At 43.3% G+C, this 22198-nt stretch overlaps 2 protein-coding genes across 3 annotated transcripts; both read left to right on the plus strand.

The window, feature by feature from the left end:
- Nucleotides 1–1704: 1704 nt before the first annotated feature.
- LOC110486695 (protein FAM117A) lies at nucleotides 1705–10758 on the plus strand. 2 transcript variants are annotated; one of them, XM_021558473.3, is made up of 8 exons: nucleotides 1705–2291; nucleotides 5558–5703; nucleotides 8293–8388; nucleotides 8637–8750; nucleotides 9227–9334; nucleotides 9508–9691; nucleotides 9779–9932; nucleotides 10009–10758. In XM_021558473.3, the coding sequence occupies exons 1-8, from the start codon at nucleotides 2174–2176 to the stop codon at nucleotides 10268–10270; spliced, it is 1182 nt and encodes a 393-aa protein (XP_021414148.2). In that variant the 5' UTR covers nucleotides 1705–2173; the 3' UTR covers nucleotides 10271–10758. The 2 variants fall into 2 exon arrangements, with proteins under 2 accessions (XP_021414148.2, XP_021414149.2); XM_021558474.3 differs by lacking the exons at nucleotides 1705–2291; nucleotides 5558–5703 and adding an exon at nucleotides 7098–7605.
- Nucleotides 10759–14020: 3262 nt separating this feature from the next.
- LOC110486696 (solute carrier family 35 member B1) lies at nucleotides 14021–19804 on the plus strand. Its single transcript, XM_021558475.3, has 9 exons — nucleotides 14021–14964; nucleotides 15463–15566; nucleotides 15724–15854; nucleotides 15961–15991; nucleotides 16894–17051; nucleotides 17190–17316; nucleotides 17930–18036; nucleotides 18251–18404; nucleotides 18693–19804. The coding sequence occupies exons 1-9, from the start codon at nucleotides 14843–14845 to the stop codon at nucleotides 18743–18745; spliced, it is 987 nt and encodes a 328-aa protein (XP_021414150.1). The 5' UTR covers nucleotides 14021–14842; the 3' UTR covers nucleotides 18746–19804.
- Nucleotides 19805–22198: the final 2394 nt, after the last annotated feature.

Here is a 22198-nt window from a genome sequence, read left to right on the forward strand (position 1 = left end):
TGAACAGAACTCAACATTCTGGCTTGTATATTGGCCTTTTTAACACTCAAGTTGATCCAATATTGACCATGTCTTGATAAATGATATACTAAACAAAAATATAAATGTATCATGTAAAGTGTTGGTCCCATGTTTCATTAGCTGAAATAAAAGATCCCAGTCATTTTCCATATGCACAAAAAAGTTGTGCACAAATGTGTTTACGTCCCTGTTAGTGAATTTCTCCTTTTCCAAGATATGCCACACCTGTCAGGTGGATGATTGTCAAGAAGCTTATTAAACAACATGATCATTATACAGGTGCACCTTGTGCTGGGGACAATAAAATGGCATTCTAAAATGTGCAGTTTTGTCACACAATGCAATGCCACAGATGTCTCCAGTTTTGAGGGAGCATGCAGTTGCCATGCATACTGCAGGAATGTCCACCAGAGCTGTGCCAGATAATTTAATGTTAACTTTACTATTATCTACCTCGACGTGGTCTTAGAGAATTTAGCAGTATGTCCAACCAGGCTTCACAACCGCAGACCACATGTAACCACACCAACCCAGGACCTCCACATTCGTCTTCTTCACCTGTGGGCTCATCTTAGACCAACCAACTGGACAGTTGATGAAACTGGATTTGCCCAACCGAAGAATTTCTGCTCAAACTGTCAGAAACCATCTTGGGAAGTTCATCTGCGTGCTCGTCGTCCACACCAGGGTCGGTTTCGTAACCGACTTCAATGGATAAATGCTCAATTTCATGGCCACTGGCACACTGGAGAAGTGTGGTCTTTATGGATGAATCCCGGTTTCAACTGTACCGTGTGTATGGCGTTGTGTGGGTGAACGGTTTGCTGATGTCTATGCTGTGAACAGAGTACCCCATGGTGGCGGTGGGGTTATGGTATGGGAAGCCATAAGCTAAGGACAACGAACACATTTGCATTTTATCAATGACAATTTGAATGCACAGAGATACTGTGACGAGATCCTGAGGCCCATTGTTGTGCCGTTCATCTGCTGCCACCACCACCTCATATTTCATCATGATAATGCATGGCCCTATGTCGCAAGGATCTGCACACAATTCCTGGAAGCTGAAACTGTCTCAGTTCTTCCATGGCCTGCATACTCACCATACATGTCACCCATTGAGCATGTTTGGTATGCTCTGGATCGACGTATACAGCCGTGTGTTCCAGTTCCAGCCAATATCCAGAAACTTTGCACAGCCATTGAAGAGGAGTAGGGTAACAGGCCTAATCAATTAAATGTGAAGGAGATGTGTCACTCTGTGTGAGGGAAATGGTCACACCAGATATCGACAGGTTTTCTGATCCACACCCCGCCCTTTTTTTAAAAAGGTATCTGTGAACAACATGCATATCTGTATTCCCAGTCATGCGAAATCAATAGATTAGGGCCTAATTTATTTATTTCAATTGACTGATTTCCTTATATGAACAAACAAACTAAAATATTTGAAATCGTTGCATGTTGCTTTTATATTTTTTTAATCCGTGTTGATAAGGAGTTTAATCCATAATGTTCGAACATTAAAGAGGAATGTGTGCGAATGTATTGTGGGGGCAAAGGCATAGGTGTACACTGCTGGTTTGAGATTTAATCAACTAGGAGGGAACATTATGACTTTCGAGGGCAGACCCTTGATAGATAAAGTTTATGACCAATAAAAGGGAAGTCGTATTTTTCAGTACCCAACCAGATCAAGGATGTGTCATTCGCCTCGCCCACTTGTAAGTAAATTGGACACGAGAATTTAGCTCGTTGAGCTGTTGTCAGTTTCAGACAAGATTTGGCAATATTTTGTCAACTGTGTAGCCTGATAACTTTATGTAAACTAAGTTATAATAGCCAACGGTGGATGATCAGGTTGGGCATTTAATAGTTTTATTGTGAACTGAATGCAGGGCTAATATTTTAGATTTATTTATTTTAGTTCGAGAGAAAAGTTGGAGGAAATCATGGTCATCACAAAAGAAGGCTGGCTGCTAGCAAGAAGCTAACCATGTTGGATACTTAACATAAATATTGAAATACTGGCTAATTTAAACTGAAGAAGAGGTAGCTAAAACTACTGATTGTGATCTTTGATACGGTTGCCTGTCGAAGTGTTTTCGGCTCCTTCATTTTGCACTTGGAGGAGGGGAGGGGGGGGGGGATGTCGTGCAGAAGTGAAGCGGCTCGGGGGGGCACCCCTTGTCTACAACCACTTCGAGCCACTGTCCCATTCCAGCTTCACAACAAAGCACAACCGCGCTGCAAAGATTCCAAGACTGGTAAATAAAAATTCTAATTTTGGTGCCAAATAATGTCACTTGCCAAATATTACACTATGGTGGGAATGTCGCTAGAGTTTGCATTTTTATTGCTGTCTATCACTAGTCTAACGGGTATGTGGGCTATCTATAATGATGAACTGTTATAGTATCTTACTGCTTAGCTACATGGGTCTATTTTACGTGCAGTAGCCTCTGGCCTCAATTTTTCTGAACAGACCACCGATTTACAGTGAATATAGCCTAATTTCCACCATGCATCAACCATCCCCCACCCTGCTCAAGCTTGTGTTTTGCTGTGGGTCTCTGTAGGACCCTATAAAATGAAGTGTTATAAAAACAGAAATGTGCTACTTAATTTGAAAATGTCATGTTTTTTCCAATTCATTATTACACCACATAACTGGAACATCATAAATAGTTCTGTCAGTTCCATGCTTTTTTTAAATTACATCACAAATGATTGGAATGGCATCATAAAGAGTTCTCAGTAAAAGGAACACCTTTGTGAGAATACTATTCATTGACTACAGCTCAGCGTTCAATATCGTAGTGCCCTCAAAGCTCATCAATAAGCTAAGTACCCTGGGACTAAACACCTCCTTCTGCAACTGGATCCTGGACTTCCTGACGGGCCACCACTAGGTGGTAAGGGTAGGTAACAACACATCCGCCACGCTGATCCTCAGCACAGGGTCCCCTCAGGGGTGCGTGCTCAGTTCACTCATGACTGCACGGCCAGGCACGACTCCAACACCACCATTCAATTTGCCGATGACACAACAATGGTAGGCCTGATCACTGACAACGACGAGACAGCCTATAGGGAGGAGGTCAGAGACCTGGCCGTGTGATGCCAGGACAACAACCTCTCAACGTGGTCAAGACAAAGGAGATGATTGTGGACTACAGGAAAAATAGGATTGAGCATGCTCCCATTCTCATCAACAGGGCTGCAGTGGAGCATGTTGAGCGCTTCAAGTTCCTTGCTGTCCACATCACTAACAAACTAACATGGTCCAAGCACACCAAGACTGTCGTGAAGAGGGCACAACAAAACATATTCCACCTCAGGAGACATGGGTCCTCAGATCCTCAAAAGGTTCTACAGCTGCACCATCGAGAGCATCCTGGTTGCATCACTGCCTGGTATTGCAACTGCTCGGCCTTCGACCGCAAGGCACTAGTAGTAGTGCAAGCGGCCCAGTACATCACCGGGGCCAAGCTTCCTGCCATCCAGGACCTCTATACCAGGCGGTGTCAGAGGAAGACTCCAGCCAGCCTAGTCATAGACTGTTCTCTCTGCTACCGCATGGCAAGCCTACCGGAGCGGCAAGTCTTGGTCCATGAGGCTTCTAAACAGCTTCTACCCCCAAGCCATGAGACTGCTGAACATCTAATCAACTGGCTACCCAGGCTATTTGTACCCCCCACCCCCTTACACCGCTGCTACTCTCTGTTATCATCTATGCAAAGTCACTTTATTAACTCTACCTACATGTACATATGACCTTGACTAACCGGCGCACCTGCAAATTGACTGTACCTGTACCCCCCTGTATATAGTCTCGCTATTGTTATTTTACTGCTGTTCTTTAATTAGTTGTTACTTTTATTTATTATTCATATTTTTTTAAACTGCATTGTTGATTTAAGGACTTGTAAGTAAGCATTTCACTGTGAGGTCTACACCTGTTGTTTTCAGCTCATGTGACTAATACAATTTGATTAACCACGTTTCCATCCAGAGTATTAATGCGACTAAAGTGGTACCATATAAAAAATAAGTCACTACAAGTAGTTTCGGTACAATTTTATAAATGTCGACAGTTTATTTGTTTGTTTGAAATGGTGGGATCTTTTTGTGTCAGTAAAATGTATTATGTGAGAATTACTAGTGGAAATGCCTTTATTAGCAAATATTGATATAATAACTGCAGTGGAGGCTGGTGGGAGATGCTATAGGAGGATTGGCTCATTGTAAAGACTGGAATGGTATAAATGGAACCGTATCGAACACATCAAATATGACTCCATTCCATTAATTCCGTTACAGCCTTTACAATGAGCCCATCCTCCTATAGCTCCTCACACCAGCCTCCACTGAATAACCATCATATTGAAGTGAACTTGGAGTCGAGATGATATGGTGTGTGTGGTCCTCTTATTATTACTGGGGGAAACGATGCAGTTTATTAGGCTACAGATGAAATAAGTTCTGAACTTCACAGGGTGATGAAAGTGCATGGTGATCTTGATGCTCTATTCCAATAGATAGAGGGTATTGTTCTGGTGACATGATTGATGCTTGACTGCCGTTTGACAAATACAAATATTCTCGCTCTTATCCGTTTTAATCTCATCGTGTAGACCACCCTACCTGCACTGTAACTTTGAGCTGTTTGGTAGAGCCAGAGTAAGCACATGTTCTATTTACCGCATCAGGTTTGGTGACAACTATCAAACATCACATAGCTTTAGTATACGCTACATATCGTGATTATTTTAATCAGTAAAATGGCCTTGATAAATGGTCAGTGTTAATGTTTCTTTTTATTGCCCCAGCTCTAATTGATCCTGAACTCTCTGAAGGTGTTTTAAGAGTGTAATTTAATTACACTACTTACCTCTGTATGTGCCAATGTCGATAGAGGTTTTAAGGGACCTTTGTTTTGGGCCCTGTGGCCTGTAATTCCAGTGTGTTTCAACAGTACACTGTAATGATGCACCAGTAACTCTAGTGCTTGTTCTGTGGTGTTTATTTATACATCCTGTCTGCCCTGGGAAGTGGGGTGGAGGGAAGTGGTATGAGTTGGGGAATAGGTTTCAGGAGTAGAATCGTTGCCAGTCTTGTGCAACATGTCTTTGGAGGGCTTTGCTGTAGGCTCAGTGGCTTGGCTCACACCTGCCAGAGATTACTTACAAAGAGCTGCCAATACACACCTACTTGTACTACGAGCTCACCAAGCCCTACGAGGGGAGGTGGGGGCCGGGGGAGGCCATTTTATGAACTCCTGCTGGTGCTAAAGTAGTTTTGAGCCTCCTTTTATGATGTGACTATTTGTTCCAACTACGTTGCACCGGTAGGCTGAGCATTGAGTTTGTCAGAACAATATGCTGTCACACTGGGGCACCGTCACACAACAGCCCTCCATACAAGATTAGCATCTGTCTTCTGTTACAAATATTGACGTCATCACACACACAGTATAAAGCAGAAACGTTTCATATCAGTAAATGTGATGTCTTTTGGCTGTTTCCTTCAGGCGACAGGAGCAAGTCTCGCCCCCCAAAGCCGACCATTCGTCGCACCCTGTCCCTGGATACAATTGTTGGACCATATCTGCAGGGCCGGTGGCCCAAGGAGGCAGAGAGCCAAGGAGTCACCTGTGTCAATGACAAGGCCACACAGGTAAACTCACCGGACTCAGTCACAGCCCAAATGTGAATTTAACATTAACATCCATTAACTCCTATAGATCTGAAACCGAGAGGATTATACTCTTGTCAAGCCTGTGTTGATATTGCTTAAAAGCCATTTTTAGGGCCTCCTACAAATCGCCCTAAAAATGGCTTTTGTGTTCTAGGGCACTGCATCGCAGTGCTAGCGGTGCCACCAGAGACTCTGGGTTCTCGCCCAGGCTCTGTCGCAGCCGGCCGCGACCGGGAGGTCCGTGGGGCGATGCACAATTGGCCTAGCGTCGTCCGGGTTAGGGAGGGTTTGGCCGGTAGGGATATCCTTGTCTCATCGCGCACTAGCGACTCCTGTGGCGGGCCGGGCGCAGTGCACGCTAACCAGGTTGCCAGGTGCACAGTGTTTCCTCCGACACATTGGTGCGGTTGGCTTCCAGGTTGGATGCGCGCTGTGTTAAGAAGCAGTGCGGCTTGGTTGGGTTGTGTTTCGCACGACGCATGGCTTTCGACCTTCGTCTCTCACGAGCCCGTACGGGAGTTGTAGCGATGAGACAAGATAGTAACTACTAACAATTGGATACCGGGAGAAAAGGGGGTAATAATGTTTTAAATAAATAAATGCCATTTGTAGCTCCCCATTCAATTTGTCACCGTTGTTGCTTATAATGGCCAGACTTCTAATCTATGAAAATGTGTGTTATAAACACTGTTGTCCTATTCTGTAATATAAAGACCAAGTGAGGCTATCTGAGGCTGGTGCTGCAGGTGTCTAGCAGTTCCATTCTGAAGCTGAGGAGCAGTTGAAGGCAGCCAACTGGATATAGTTGTTTTGTTCTCTTCATCCTCTACTGTCTCTTCAACCTCAACCCCCCATCTGGTGCACAAAGCCTGGTTTAACCTAACCACACTCCACCACGGTGCCCTCAATCTTGACACAGTTTATACTGAACAAACCCCCTGCCCTCTATTGTACAGAACAGACCCCTCTCAACCTCATTATACAGCCCCCCCCTCCCCTCACTGCTTTATTTAAGATGATATAACTGTCTCCTATTGTCTGCCATTATCTCCTTTCTTCAGTAATGAAACTGTCACATTTTCCCATTCAACCAGCTTCTTGTGGATTTGGGGGAGTTCCCTTCTGCCACAAACACACAAACTAAAGAGATACCCAATCTAAACAATTTGTAGTAACAGGTTCAAAACCCCTTTGTAATATTTAAAAGTAAATCTACATCAAATAAAGCACGAGGCTGAACTGGGATTCAAAGCGTTAGACACCCAGAACATTCCATCACCTTTTGACCGGATCTTTTTATAGCCCTGTGTCCCGTGATCTCTCCAGTCATGTTTGGTGTAAAGGGGGGGGGGGGGGGGGGGGGTGTAGGGAGCAGTAACACTACACTGACAGGGTTGGGTAACTGACTGTCCCTCCGTGACACATTTAGCCACGATTTCTGACCACGGCTCCACCAGTTAGGGCGTAAGATGGCGTCAAGGTTTTTTGTCATTTATAGCCCGGGACCGACTCTGTTACACTACTGTGCGTCATGACATCAGTGTGGAACTCTGTGAGAGGACTGAGAGCTCTAGGAGACTAGACCCAGAGAGAAGACTGCATTTTGGGGAAACGTGACCTGGAGAGGAACCTGCATTTGGAGGAGAGGAGGCCCAGAGAAAATAGCTAAGTTAGGGGGAGGCAGAACAGGAAAAAATAAATTGATGTTGAGGTGAAATTGGCCATCAGCAAGAGGATCCTGTCCAGGCTGTGTGTGAAGCCGGAGTGTGGAGACGAGGGAGGGCAGCTCAGCAGATAGACCGCCACACACCCACATCCTCCCGTCTGCCAGCAACGCTCACCCCAGGGCTTGTGGGCATTAGAGGAGTGGGGCCTATGTCGGTAGGAACTCTCCACTGTCCTCTCTTCTTCCTCCTCTTACATGTGAAGACATGGAGCTCAGTTGTGATGAATGAAGTAGGGACAGCACAGGATGTCACCGTGTTGATTACCCAAACTCTGTGGCGGTCTCCTATTCTGTGTGAATACAGCTGTCAGTCTACATGTTTTGTGTACTAATGTTAAACTGTGTCTGTGCTGCTGTAGCTGACATGTGTCACTTGTGTATTTGCATTGCTGTGGTTTTTGTTTTACTCATTTGTAGGGCGTGTTGTCAGCAACAGTGGTTTACTCCTCGCCTGCCTGTCTGCCTCTGCACAGCTGTGTAGCTGGCAGGTGTGCCTGACAGCTGTAGGGCACCACTTCTGTACTCTAGTCAAATCATGTAGCTCGGGTGATGTTTCACTTCCATAGGTGTCAATTGTACAGCGAGAGAAGAGCAAAACGGGTTCAACACTCTGTAATGTTCTACTGAAAAGTCAATCTTAGAACTCGTAGATAAAGTAACCAGTTGTGTCGTTAAATGATCGACAAGAACATAATGCTGTCTGACTCCAATCCAATCTGCAAAGTTTCCACAGCAAAAAACTATTTTCAAGTCAGTTTAGTTTTTCAGAAAGTGTGTGTTGTGTGCAGAGTTGTATAAGCAATGTGTGGCTGGTTACTATAACAACCCTGCTCCTTCCATAGACTCCCAGCTCCTGGGCAGAGGAGACTCGGGGAAGAAGAAGTGTTGGCGGACACAAACGCTCAGCATCATGGGGCAGCGCTGAACACTTGAGGGATGTGAGTACTTTCTTTGAATGTAAATGTTTACTAAAAAAGGTCCTTTAACCAGGAGCTTGTCAATCAAACATCATTCTCACAATACACCAGTAAATCTCAGAGATGGGACTATTTTTACTCTCCTGTTGTCTGCAGAGACTCGGCCAGTCACACCCCTCTCTCCCTGTTGAATTAGTCCTCCCCTCATTCTTTCCTCTGAAAGACGAGTGTCTCTTCTAAGTCCTTTTCCCTCTATGACTTGGCCTCAGGTGGTTAAGCTCAAGCACCAGCTGCAGAAGCGCTCCCGACACGCCCCTCCCTCTGGGGGATATGAGCGTCCCCACCACCCCCTACCTGGAGGCCATGTGCCAGGCGCTACACAGGTACATCCTATACAGCCCTCCCCATAATACTGTGGATTTGATCTGTACTCTGAACCCGTCCTTATTTATACTGCAACTTGTTTACTTGAATTTAAAATGTTATTTTTGATTTTGAATGTCCCCTGGATGACAGTAACGTAAGATCATGTATGCAGACAGTGGGACCCAGGAGGTGTTCGGAGTATTCACTGACACAGAACACTGATGGTTGGCCTCCTGAGTTTCTCAGGCAGAGTAGAGAGACGTTAGCAACAGGGCTAGAAAAACAGCACTGCTTTTCTTAGGAGCTGGTGTCATCAAGCTGCCTGGTTGCACCATCGCCACGCTATGACAGGAATGCACATTGACAGGAATACACTCGTACTCATATGTGTAGCTACATGGCCTTTGGTACATACCCTCACACTCAAGCCCGTTTGTGTGGAACAGATCAAATCAGACCATACACACTTCTGTGCTCCATTTTCACCCCCCAGACGGTGCCCCTGAGCAGGTTGGCCCCTCGGCTGCGGCGCAGTGTGGAAGGTCTGAATCTGGAGCTGGAGGGGGTCTTTGTGTCAGAGACACCTGAGGACCAGCACAAGGTGAGCATGTTTAAATACAGCATATCTGCTTGGGTACCGGCTGGCTTAGATCCATGATCTCAACCCTCTATGGATCCACTGGATCCCTCTAGTGACAGCCAATTAGCTCTTATTTCTCTCCAATGGCCAGTGTCCCATAGCCTCACCGTACCCTCTCCATGTTCCCCTGTTAGATCCTGGATGTCCCAGATGGCCACAGAGCCCCAGTTCCTGCCCAGAGGTGCAGCAGTGGTACCCAGAGTGAACCCTCCCCTGCCTCGTTCGACCCTGCTTTGCTCTCTCCATCTGAGTCTCCCTGTTCCCTGAACCCAGCTCTACTCTCCCCATCTCAGTCTCCCTGCCCCATGGGAGAGCCAGGTGAGTAAATGGATGGTTTGTTAGACTTGAATGACTTAAATACCATAGTGTACCTTTTTTAAATCATTTTTTTCCTGCTCTGTGCAGACCCTGTGGACTGTGAGACCGTGTGCCCCTCTCCAGTAGTTTTGGACCCCTCCTTGTTGCAGCCCTCCTCCCCTCGTCCCAACAAGACCTACTCCTTCCAGAGGGAGCCCCCTGAAGGCTGTGAGCGAGTACGCGTAGTGTGTGAAGAGGCTATGTGAGTATTGAAACACACCGACTTTGTAATTAGAAATGATTTGGGCTAATCATCTCTTTCTGTCCCTCAACCCCAGGTATCCCTGTCAGAGAGAGCCTCTCCTCCAGGTATCCTGCCCTGACCCCAACAAGGTGAATTTCACTCCCCATGGAGGCTCTGCCTTCTGCCCTGTCAGTCTGCTCAAGCCCTTGCTGCCCTCCATGGACCTCCTGTTCCGCGGCCTGTCAGTCTCGCCTGTCACAGGCTGCTCAGGTCAAGGCTCTGCCCCCTACCAGACAGTTGGGCATTTGGTTGGGGGCTACATGAGTGGACCCCTCCAGGACACAACCACCATGTGACTGTGGAGATGGGGTTGTTTTCAGACTAATGAGGATGGATTTATCCTAATAGATTAAATCAAGATGGCTGCCACCACCTTGTCAGAGACTGTTATGACAAGCCTCCAGATCTATTCAACTAAGATCAACAAAAAGAGACCTCTACAGTGGGTCCTCTGGGATCAGGATCAAATCTGTCATTGGTGTTCTATCCTGATTCTCAGAGGGACTTGCTGCTCTGGGTACATTGATAGTCACTTGCCCCCTTGGTTAGGGGGGTAAATAAATTGTACAAATGTTTGTGTGACATATTTTCATTCTACACAACTTGGCCTTGCTCTGATACCCTTAGATTTGTTATAGCTAGAGTGTGGAGTCAGAGATGTACTAATTAGTGATGCCCGGGTTCCCGCGGTTATATCTGTGGGGTGGATGGTTTTAGAGTCATTAAATATTGTGTGGCGGGTGGCAGGCTGGTTGAATAAAGAGAAATAATACCTTTTAAAAAATCCATAAATGTGTAATTATTGTGCAATTTATAAAGGCTGCATTGAGGTTCATATTTCATTATTTTAGGCTATCTATCTGGTATTCGTGCATAAACCTAATCTGCAGGGCTTAACTGTAGGCACGCCAAATAGCCCACACAGCCAATCGCCAAGTAATACTTTTGGGAACAGGCAGAAAAAGTTATCAATCCACGGAGTCAAAAAGGACATCGTTCAAGTTTTAATTCAATAAGACAAAAGCTACGACAGGAGAGTTGAAAACAAAGAGAATGGAGGGCCAGAAAAGTAATGTTTGGAAACGATTTGGTGAAGTGGTAAAAGAGGATGATAGCCGTGTTGTGTGTGATTGTGAGGCGCTATACACACTTGACAGTTACAAGACGGAACTTCAAATAGGCCTATGGCATGTCAAGGGAACTGTGAAATCGGGGCACTGACTAGGTCTATAACCTCTCACATAGCCTTAATAACTCCTGCAGAATTAAGCATTTCTTGCAGTAAAATTATACACTAAATGTCGGGTTAAATTTGGAACAGGAGTGGAGAAATATGATTTATTCTTGAGAGAATGCCATGCTCAGATACCATCTGTAGAGGTGCTGTCTTCATCATAAAAGCTGATAGTATTTCAACCACACAAATGCATCAAAACCGAACTGAAATCATTTTCACAGCTTTACCCCATACAGCCGGTCAAACTGATGTCATTTGGGCAGAAAATCTTTCCCTTAATATTTTTTTTTATTGTGTTTTCTCCCCAGTCCCTAGAACTTTACCAATATCAATATTATGTATGATCTCAACAGTGTAAATGCATTGATCGGTGTGATCTCGAGCCATGCGTTTTGATTTTAAATGCATTGATCGGTGTGATCTCGAACCATGCGTTTTGATTTTGAATGCATTGATCGGTGTGATCTCGAACCATGCGTTTTGATTTTAAATGCATTGATCGGTGTGATCTCGAACCATGCGTTTTGATTTTAAATGCATTGATCGGTGGGATCTAGAGCCATGCGTTTTGATTTTAAATGCATTGATCGGTGTGATCTCGAACCATGCGTTTTGATTTTAAATGCATTGATCGGTGTGATCTCGAACCATGCGTTTTGATTTTAAATGCATTGATCGGTGGGATCTAGAGCCATGCGTTTTGATTTTAAATGCATTGATCGGTGGGATCTAGAGCCATGCGTTTTGATTTTAAATGCATTGATCGGTGGGATCTAAACTTTAAATGTGTTTTTGATTGCGGCCCTGTTTCTACCCTTTATATAAATGTATTGATGTATGCAAATACACCCAGTGTATGTATGCAACTGAGGCACATATAATTATATTTTTTATTTCAAAATATATAAAAAATGTGTGACCTACACAAAAGAGAATGTACATCATCCCACCGTTGGGGCATGGACTCTACAAGGTGTTCAATGTCGGCGCGAATGCTTCCCACAGGTGTCAAGTTTGCTGGATGTCCTTTGGGTGGTGGACCCTTCTTGATACACAAAGGAAACTTTTGGGCGTGAAAAAACCCAGCAGCGTTGCAGTTCTTGACCCAAACCGGTGCGTCTTGCACCTAACGTTACTACCATACCCCATATGTATGTGTGCACTCCAAAGAGTAAAAATTGTATTCATACCCTGATTATTAATCTCCCTTTACAATACCTATGTATTCTCATGAACATTTGAACTGAAAGTTGAAGAACAAGTTAATTGGGCCTCAGTCAGTTGTCAATAGTGCATGTCTGAATTGTACTGACTCTGTCAGTATACTAGCTAGCTACATCTACCATTTCTAAGTGCTCAACTCATCATTGAGATTTAGCTTAGTAGGCCTATGACACACTCATTTTGCATTAAAAAATAATTACATTCATATAGTTTAACAATCTTTGCTTCAAACATGTAGGATTATGTCCATTGTTGCCATCACACAAACCTGTAAGAAAACACACAGTATGGATGCAACATGAAATGTGGTATTGGAAGGCAGCTTCATCAACACCATGCAGGAGATCATAACTGAACAAAACATTTGGCTTCCGGATCACTTCCCCAAAATATAGTTCATGGAACTTTTGTTCACAATAACTAAGTGTTCATTAGACTTCCATATGTCTATTTAACATTCCCATAAGTTAGCAAGGGTCTGCAAAATTGTTCAAAGGTTAAAGAATATATATATAACAGTTGGACAATGAATGAAGAAACTCCAAACATTTAGATTATTTTTTTTATCAAATCAGATATTGTTCAGACATTTTGGTGGGAAATCAGGTATTCAATTTATAAAAAAATGTCTACATTTTTTCTTATGTATTCATATACATAAGTAAATGTTTGGAGGTACACAAAACATGACAGACTATCCAGGTGAAAGCCATGATCCACTTCAAATGTGTAGATGAAAGGGAGGAGACAGGTTAAAGAAGGATTTTTAAGTCTTGGGACATGGATTGCGTGTGTCCATTAAGAGGGGGAATGGGCAAGACAAAAGACGGAACGGGGTATGTCCGTTTCTGGGTCCCAATGTTTATCATGAATTTGGATCTTGTCTTTCTATTCTCTTGTCCCATTGATGGGGGTGAATGTATTGTTTTTGAATCAGTTTGTGAAGTAATTGTTCATTATGATAGACATTTCCCATATTTAGGGCCTAGTAGAATGTTTTTACAGTTGGTTTGTGAGTATACCTAGTGAGTACTCACTTTGTGACTTGACCTATCCCTTGCTCAGGTTGATGAGGAGCAATGTTTATGGCAATAGTGGCTGTTCCTATATCAGTTTGAAATGCATGTAGTGTCATGCATGAGCATGAACCTCTGCTCTCTTCTGATGTAAAGGTAGTCTGAATCATTTGGACATAGTTGTCCTTTCCCCCAGCTTCGGATACGTTTTACCATACTGTTTTGTGGTGTAAAATGACATTGTTTCACCAATATGTAGGTGTTCTTCCATTACTTTCCTGTATAATTTCACGTTTTAAGCATTGACGTTGTTTAAACATGTTTTTAGTTTGACAGTGGACACTAACACTAAATGGACATTAAACCAATAGTGAATGGGTTCAGTCATGATTATTGAACAATGCTAAAATGTGGTGCATTACAATGTTGTTAAATTTGTCTTCACACGTGTCGCTGTATCTCTGGAGTAGAAGACCCGCCCATTCTCTTGTCCGTCTGTTTCAATGGCCGAATCTAGTGGTTTGTTGCCTTATTTGAACCAATAGAATCCATCCACATCCCAGTACGAAAAAAGACACGCGACAAGTTCGAGAAAGCCCCGCAAATGTTTTCAATAGTCGTCTGTGTAGACTGCCATTTAAATGAACAATAAATCAAAGAGTATAGATCATATATATTACAGCTGAATATTTTTTATACATAAACAAAAATAAGAACATTTACGAGCTACCTTGTATGCTGCATATAAGTTGATTCAAATGAGAAAACAAATCACATGGTTCATGCATAGTTGTAAATTGTAGCATCTGCGTTCTGCCAACACTGTTTTATATGAATGGAATAGTAGCTACAAACTCAGGCATATCCGTTGAGGGCTCCTAATGAACCACTGAGGTCTTTGAGCCAGCTTGTTCTCTGACGTATCTCAATGAAAACAACTACACTCCGGTATCCTTTCCACCGGGAGAATTGTCCGAATGGGATGCCTTTGACATAACCTGGATCGGGACAGGAGTAACGTTTGCTAGTACGGGAGACCTGCAATTAAGGACATATATTCCGGAGTCAACACTATACTGCGACAGCTGGATTGACAACAATGATGGATTTAGCTAATTGCTAACAACCAACCCACCAATCTAACGTTGGCTAACTAACGTTAGCTAGCTAGCAAAGTCAGCTAGCTAACAGGGACATTTAGCTAAATATTTGAAGAGGAACCACGGACTGATCTGTAGTCACATTAGCAACTGTCTGCCCAGTTAGGGTAACGTTATAGCGTCACCATTTCCGGGCTTGTGATATCTGAGATTGTGGAGCGGGACGTTGCTTTGAGGGGTACGGGGATCGGATCTGTATCGGTTTCCATACCCGGACAGCTAGAGGACAGCATGGCTGCAGGAAAGGGAGCAGGGAAGCCCTCGCTACTGCAGAACGAGCGTATACGATTCATTGTCTGTTTCCTCGGAGTCTTCGTTTGTTATTTTTACTATGGCATATTACAAGAAACAATGTAAGTAGTTTCCTGGTCTGACATCCGAGCGACATCATTGATTTCAAAACATAGGCTCTTGATGCACATTGCTTTTATTGGCTGTTTATTTGTGCACATATGTTAGTTGGTGATGCTGTAGTACAACAAGTTAAATGTAGGCGAGCCAACTCTACAGAGCTAAAAATGTTCAAAAAACCATATCCCTATGTAGATATGTCTTGAATGGTATGTCACTCAAGGGTGAGGAATCTCATCTTGTTTCCAGTGATGATTTGTATCTGTAGTCAACCAGAGCAGACTACTAGTACCTCACACTGCCCTCTCATTCTCTTTTTATAGCCTACAGATACTCCACAGTTTAATTAACAAATAATTCCCTTGCTTGAATATCAAGGCCTGTGTGTTGTTGTGTGTCACACCTGTTTTATATGTGTAATAAGAAGTGGATTAACTCTGGATTAACATGAGTGGTTGCACTGATAAACTGTCATAATGCTGTTTGCCTGATTTACCCAGTACCCGAGGACAGTATGGTGAAGGGGAGAAGAAGGAGAAGTTTGTTTATGCCACAACGCTGGTATTCATCCAATGCATCATCAATGCTGGGTTTGCCAGGATCTGTGAGTAAACCACACATAGTCATCAATCGTGGCCTTTCACTTTCTGTCCAACACAGTTATCTCCAACATATCTTGCCCCCTGTGGGTGTTTCAATGGTCTGTTGGTATTGAATCTCCATGTATTATAGATGTCTCTTCTCTACCTGCTCCCCATTAGTGATTCAGTTTTTTGAGGGTTCCAGACCAGACCACACCAAAAGCTGGCTCTATGGAGTGTGTTCCCTGTCTTATCTTGGAGCCATGGTATCCAGCAACTCTGCCCTACAGTATGTCAACTACCCCACACAGGTCAGTCTTATCCCTCAGCCCATACAGTGTCTCGCTGTCATCATCATAATTTGTTGTGATATTTTATTATTTTAATATCTAAACAACCTCTCTATTGTTGTCACAGGTGTTGGGGAAGTCTTGTAAGCCCATCCCAGGTAGGTGTAATAATTATATTATTGCTCATCCTGACCCCACTCTCAACACCTGAATATGTAATAAACAAGTCATATGCAGCCTTTGGCTTGGTGACCAGTGCAGGTTTGAGGGTTTAGTTTGCCTTATTTTATTGCATGGCCTCTTACTGCAGCAGTGTGTCATGTTTTAGTGCCAGTCAGACTCCCTTATCTGCATTTCCAGTGCCATTTTTAAAGCTGCAATATGTAACTTTTTGGGTGACCGAACCAAATTCACATTGAAATATGAGTTATAGATTTGTCATTCTCATTGCAAGCCAGTCTAAGAAGCGGTGTATCTGTTCTATGTGCACTATTTCTATCCTTCCCTTTCTTAAGTTTTGTTTTTGCATCTTTTACTTTGGGTTTTGTATGGTACAATGATTATTTACACTATACATGGCTTGTTTTGTCACATACACTGACATTTGACAAACTATTAGAATTTTAGCAACCAGGATATATCTGTGTGATTTCTGCATATTGCACCTTTTTTAAACTACACATCCCATCAGCCCTTCCAAACTCAGTGTCCCTGTTTAATGAACATACATTCTATTTGCATGCACCTGCTGTGAGTCTCTGACTCCACATGTAGACTACCCTATGACTGCAAGTCTCATGCTAACAATAAGTACATGAGCCTAGTCTTCTGTCCCACCCAGTATGTTGCAATATGTAAACACTGTCTAAGTGTGTTAGTGTGTTCTATAGTAATACACTGACCAGTCTTATCCCTGGAGCACGTGCAGCCCATTAATCTACACAGCCATGGTTTTTACCCCCTGGCTGACTTGTCTTTCTATGTGCACATCAACCTAATAGACCAGTGATGGCTGCTGCTGATAACCGCCCCTCACATCCCTTTGCCTTTGGTTCCACAGTGATGATTCTGGGTGTATTTGTACTGAGGAAGAAATACCCACTGGCCAAGTACCTGTGTGTGCTGTTGATCGTCAGCGGGGTGGCCCTGTTCCTCTATAAACCCAACAAGAGTGTCACTTCCACAGAATCTGCTTTCGGCTTCGGGGAGATCCTGTTGGTGAGTGTAACTGTCCTCATCTGCCTGTGTTATTATCTCTGTGACCTCGTCTGTGGTTCTCTCTGCCTATATGTGTATTTGCTGTCTGTGCCTCTGTGGGTTTGTAAATGTGACCTTCTCTCTCTCCCTGTATCCTAGCTGCTATCGCTGACCATGGACGGTTTGACTGGTGTGGCCCAGGACCACATGAGGAATCTCTTCCAGACCAGTGCCAACCACATGATGCTCAACATCAACATGTGGTCCACCCTGGTGCTGGGACTAGGTGAGACACCTGTTGTCCCTCACTAGTGTGAAAATATACACTTTGTCTGATCTCTCTGCTTTGTTTCTTCTGTATCTCTATCTCTGCCAACTCCCCATCTCTACCACATACACCATTATTTATTCAATAAAATATCTTCATCTCAGATCCTCCTTCTCAGTCTAAGTGTCCCAATCTCATGCTTTTCTACAGCCTTATTTTTATCAAAAACCTGTTTTTCGGTTTTGGCCAAAGCAGTCCCCACTTCCCCAGTTCTATTCAACCCAATCAAACTGCTGTTACTGCCCTGTACCAGTAGGGGGAGCCCTTAATCCACTGTTGATTTTGAGGCATTTTCACCATAAAGTCATGGAACCAAATCTCAGCATGGGTTTGATTCCAAAACAATTAAAATAATGAATTGGCTTCTCCCCCCATTTGTAGCAGAAGAAAAGGCTAACCAATCCTATAACTTGAGATTAAAAAATAAGAATCAAACAGCCTAGTTAAATAAAGGTTACATTTTTTAAATAAAAAAAAAAAAAAAAGCAATTGTTACATGCAGGAAAAATTAAATCAATTTATGCTGAATTGTGTCACTTTCAGTAAATTATCCCATATGTTTTTCTTTCAGGGGTGTTGTGGACAGGTGAGGTATGGGACTTCCTGAGCTTCACAGACCGTCACCCCAGCATCTTCTGGAACATCCTTTTGTTTGGAATAACTAGTGCTTTAGGCCAGGTGGGTCTCACATGGGTGTGACTGTGTGTGTGTTAAAAGGAAAACATTTCCATGGCTGCAAATCACATTCTACATTTTAATTGGTTCACATGCATGTGATTCTTATGGATAAGTGCCAGTATCTGGTTTACAGTGGTCTTTCTCTATTTTGCTCTCATTCTCATTGCAGAGGGTCTTTTATAGTAACAGTCATTCACTCCTCTTCCTCTCTTAGACCTTCATCTTCATGACTGTGGTGTACTTCGGCCCTCTCACCTGCTCCATCGTCACTACCACACGGAAGTTCTTTACCATCCTGGGCTCTGTCCTTCTGTTCGGCAACGTCCTCAACACCATGCAGTGGGTCGGCACTATCCTGGTGTTCCTTGGTGAGTAACAACATTAACTTGTTAACTCTTAATATCTCTCTGATGTTGTGACTATCTCTCTGTTTCTCTCTCTCACTCGCTCACCATCTCACTCCACCATGTGCATCTTTGTCTGTAGTAACTTTATGCTTCACCTCGTAGTTGAAATGCTGAGCTGCTCTTCAGCTGCTTATGGAGATGTTCCATTGGAGCTCATAGGCCTCAACTAGTAGTGAAGTCTCTTTTTGGTTGATAAGATGACTAGACACCTCTACTGTCTTAATTGTATCATGTGCTTTTTCATTTAAGGTCTCGGGTTTGATGCCAAATTTGGCAAGACACCAAAGAAGACCACACACTAAGGAACCTGGAATATGTCATGGCAAAACTGACAAACTGAAAGTCCAGTGGACAGAAATCCATCTCTCTCTGATTTTCTTACCACATCCTGCCTAGGCAGTACACCTACATACACTTAGTCATTGTTAGTTACCATATTATAATTGTATTTCTTTTTTACATAATCATGAAAGAAGCCCCTATGTTTTCAAACGTCCCCATTCTCCTGAACCTACTAAGACAGACAAGCATCATCTACTTAGACCGCAAGACCACATCCACATGAAGAGTAAATGGGGCAGAATGAGATGGGTGGGCAGAGGAAAGATGACAACATGCACGTCAAATCCCTTGTGGTTGTTGAGGCTGCTCTTCCCTTTGGACTACACAGGCCTATGAATCTCAGCTCCAAGATTTACCTCATGAACTCATCACCAAGGAATGCCTGGTTTTCACTGAGATTTGTAACCGTAGTAAAGATATTGGTTACAGAAAAACACCCTAATTAAACGAGTCGATTGTCTTGTCAGTTAGTAGAAGTTTTCCAAGTAAAACTCTATTATCAGATCTCAAGTTGTTGAGACCTGCACAAGATTCTGAATGTTGACATGCTGTAGATGAGGAGTTTTAACACTTCCATGTAGTTGACTCAGGATGTTAGCCTTCATTTCCATTATTATCTTGGCAGACAACTAGCCTCTCTGTATTATGGAAATAATAAACATAAAATACTGTAAATGAACCAAATTGTTTATGATACTCATGGCCAATCTGACAGATAAATCTTGTTGCTTTTAAAAAATAAAAGTAGGATATGCCATGAATACATAGTAAAAGGAAAACCATAATATGGTATCAGCATAGTTATGTTTAATAAATTGATGTTATTGAAGGTTTTGGCCAAACTGGATGAAAATCTGCCAACGTACAATTATTTTCCAGAGAATTAAAACCAGATTAAATAAACAGAGGAGACATGATATGGCTTGAATCTGTGTTTTGATATGACAATTAAACAGAAGGAGACATGATATGGCTTGAATCTGTGTTTTGATATGACAATTAAACAGAAGGAGACATGATATGGCTTGAATCTGTGTTTTGATATGACAATTAAACATGTTTTCCATGGTTCTAGGATTGGAACACCAGGCTGACAATGATGTTGTTCTTTCTCAAACTTATCATGTAAGCATGTCATGGGAGTGAATTTGTTTTACTTAATACTGAAAGACTGAAAGACGGAAGGTTTGTTCATTGTAGTCTATCAAATTATATCTACTTCACTGGTTGGAACTTTCCCACACAGCATCATAGACAGGCTGTGCAGAAACTCTTATGAGATGTTAATGACCAATTTTCAGTGAAAATACAATTCAGAGGAAACTAACGTTGGTAGATGTTGGCGAGGCAATCTGATTAACAGGGTGAGCTGCAGGACACTGGCAGAGCACACAGAAAACTAAATTGTCCAGCTCACTGTTTGGGCAAGCTATCCCGAGGTCCTGCTGATAGAGACAATGAATTACAACACATGTAGTGTGAGGATGCTGTTCTCTGATGTAGCATCAACCTTATAATATACAAGAATGCTGTCAAATAGCAGTAGTTGAACAGTACGATACTGTTTTACAGCCTCCTTCGTTCAACACAAGAGGACCTGATGGTGCAGTGGTTTGGACGCAGGTTTGAGTCCCGGTCGGGTACCCAACAAAATTGATGTGTTATCAGAAGTGGGATGATGTGCGTTTCCTAGGGGATAGTGTTGCATCCCACCTAGTTAAGAGCTTCCGACAGCTAGGCATCGTGGCTCAGGTATTGGATGAACAGGTGAAGGGTTAGTTTGAGTCAAGCTTGGTCTACCCCTGAAGACGCTGGAGTATCATTACTGAAAGCACTGTAGGTGTGTGAGACAGAGTCAAGTGAAAGTAATCTTCCATCTCTCTACAAATATTCTCCCATGAATGCTTCTGTTGTGGGATTCATCTTCAAACCTACTGAGGCCTTGTTCAAATACTTTGAAAAAGCATCCTTCCTTATTCCCTTCCTTGAAGTAGGCTAATCAGTGATTGAATATAATCAGATATAATTGGACTGGTAAAAGCTTTAGTAGGTTGAGGTACTTTATTTACTGTCAGATGACAAACATATTATGTGGTGGGATGAACTAAACCATCTCTGCCTACTGGTTGAAAATTAAGACTGCAGTGTAAAATGTATTTTGTTGAGAAGAAGGAGAGGAATGGAGACTTTGATCAAGGGAGAAGGAAAGTGAGTCCCATGAGAGGATAAAAACTAGATGTATGTTGGGAGAAGTGCAATATTATCATATGGGGATGTATTTTTGGAATACGGTGGAAGAATGGAGGGAAAGAGAGGGGTGGTGGTTGAAGAGAGTGAGTGTGGTAGAGGGTGAAATTAAATCTGTTGAAGATGGCGAAAAAAAGGGAGATGGGAGGTGGAAGAAGGCTGGTAGCAAGTGCAAACAGAGTGAGCCGTACACCGGATCCAGTTCTGGAGGCGAAATGGAAGTGAATGAGGGCGAATTACCAGAGGTGGCCCAGTTTTTGGTACCAGGTTTGGTGAGGTTCTTGGAGCCTGAGCCTTGTACCGATGGTCAGGATAAATATGAGTCTGTTACAGTAGGAGTGACATTTTTGGAGAAAGTAGGCCCCTGCTTTTTGGCTGATCCATATGTGGTTTCAGGGTGGGTGATAACGGAGTTGGGTGCTGTGTAGTCGGTGTAGATAACCCAAAGTGGGCTTGTGATAATTATTTGTATTTCTGTCAGTCAGAGGGAGCGGTAGCTCTGCGCCACATGAATGGGGACAAGAGTGATGACTTGTTTCTTTTCTCAAGAACAGGGTGCCATTGAAAGGAGTGATTACTGGGGTAGCGGTAAATGTGAATGTGGACCAGATGAAGGGGAAGATACCCGGTGTTTGTGATGCTTGTCGTTTGGTGCGACGCAGACAGGGTGGCGTGAGTGGTGAAACAGAGGAGTCATTATCTGTTCTTTTGAGTTTTGATGTTGAGTCTTTGTCTGACAAAGTGATGTTAGGATATTTCAGTAATCCCGTACAAGCTTTTGTGCTGAATCCATTTGGTTGTTACAGGTGTCAAGCTTATGGGCACGTGGCAGCAGTGTGTAGGAGGTAGGTTCCGAGGTGTGAGAAGTGTGCAGAAGGGCATGAGACAAAGGAATGTGTAGTATTGGAGAAAGAAGCGCTATGGGTTAATTTTAGGGGTGCCCATGGATCAGAAGTGTCTGTTGCGAGAGAGGCAGGTTGAGGTTACCAGGATTAGAGAAGTGCAGAGGGTGTCGTATGCTGAAGCAGTGAAGAAAGTAGGGGAAGATGGTTCAAGGGTGAGGGATCCGGTTCAAGGGGGAGGGATCCTGAGAGGATCTGTGTGAGTCGTAGATCTGTGCCAGCACAGAAGGATAGGCCTATGAGTGACATATGCTTCAGTAAGAT

This window comes from Oncorhynchus mykiss, chromosome 13 (genome assembly GCF_057628025.1).
Source record: "Oncorhynchus mykiss isolate SJ-2025 chromosome 13, ASM5762802v1, whole genome shotgun sequence".
NCBI lineage: Eukaryota > Metazoa > Chordata > Actinopteri > Salmoniformes > Salmonidae > Oncorhynchus > Oncorhynchus mykiss.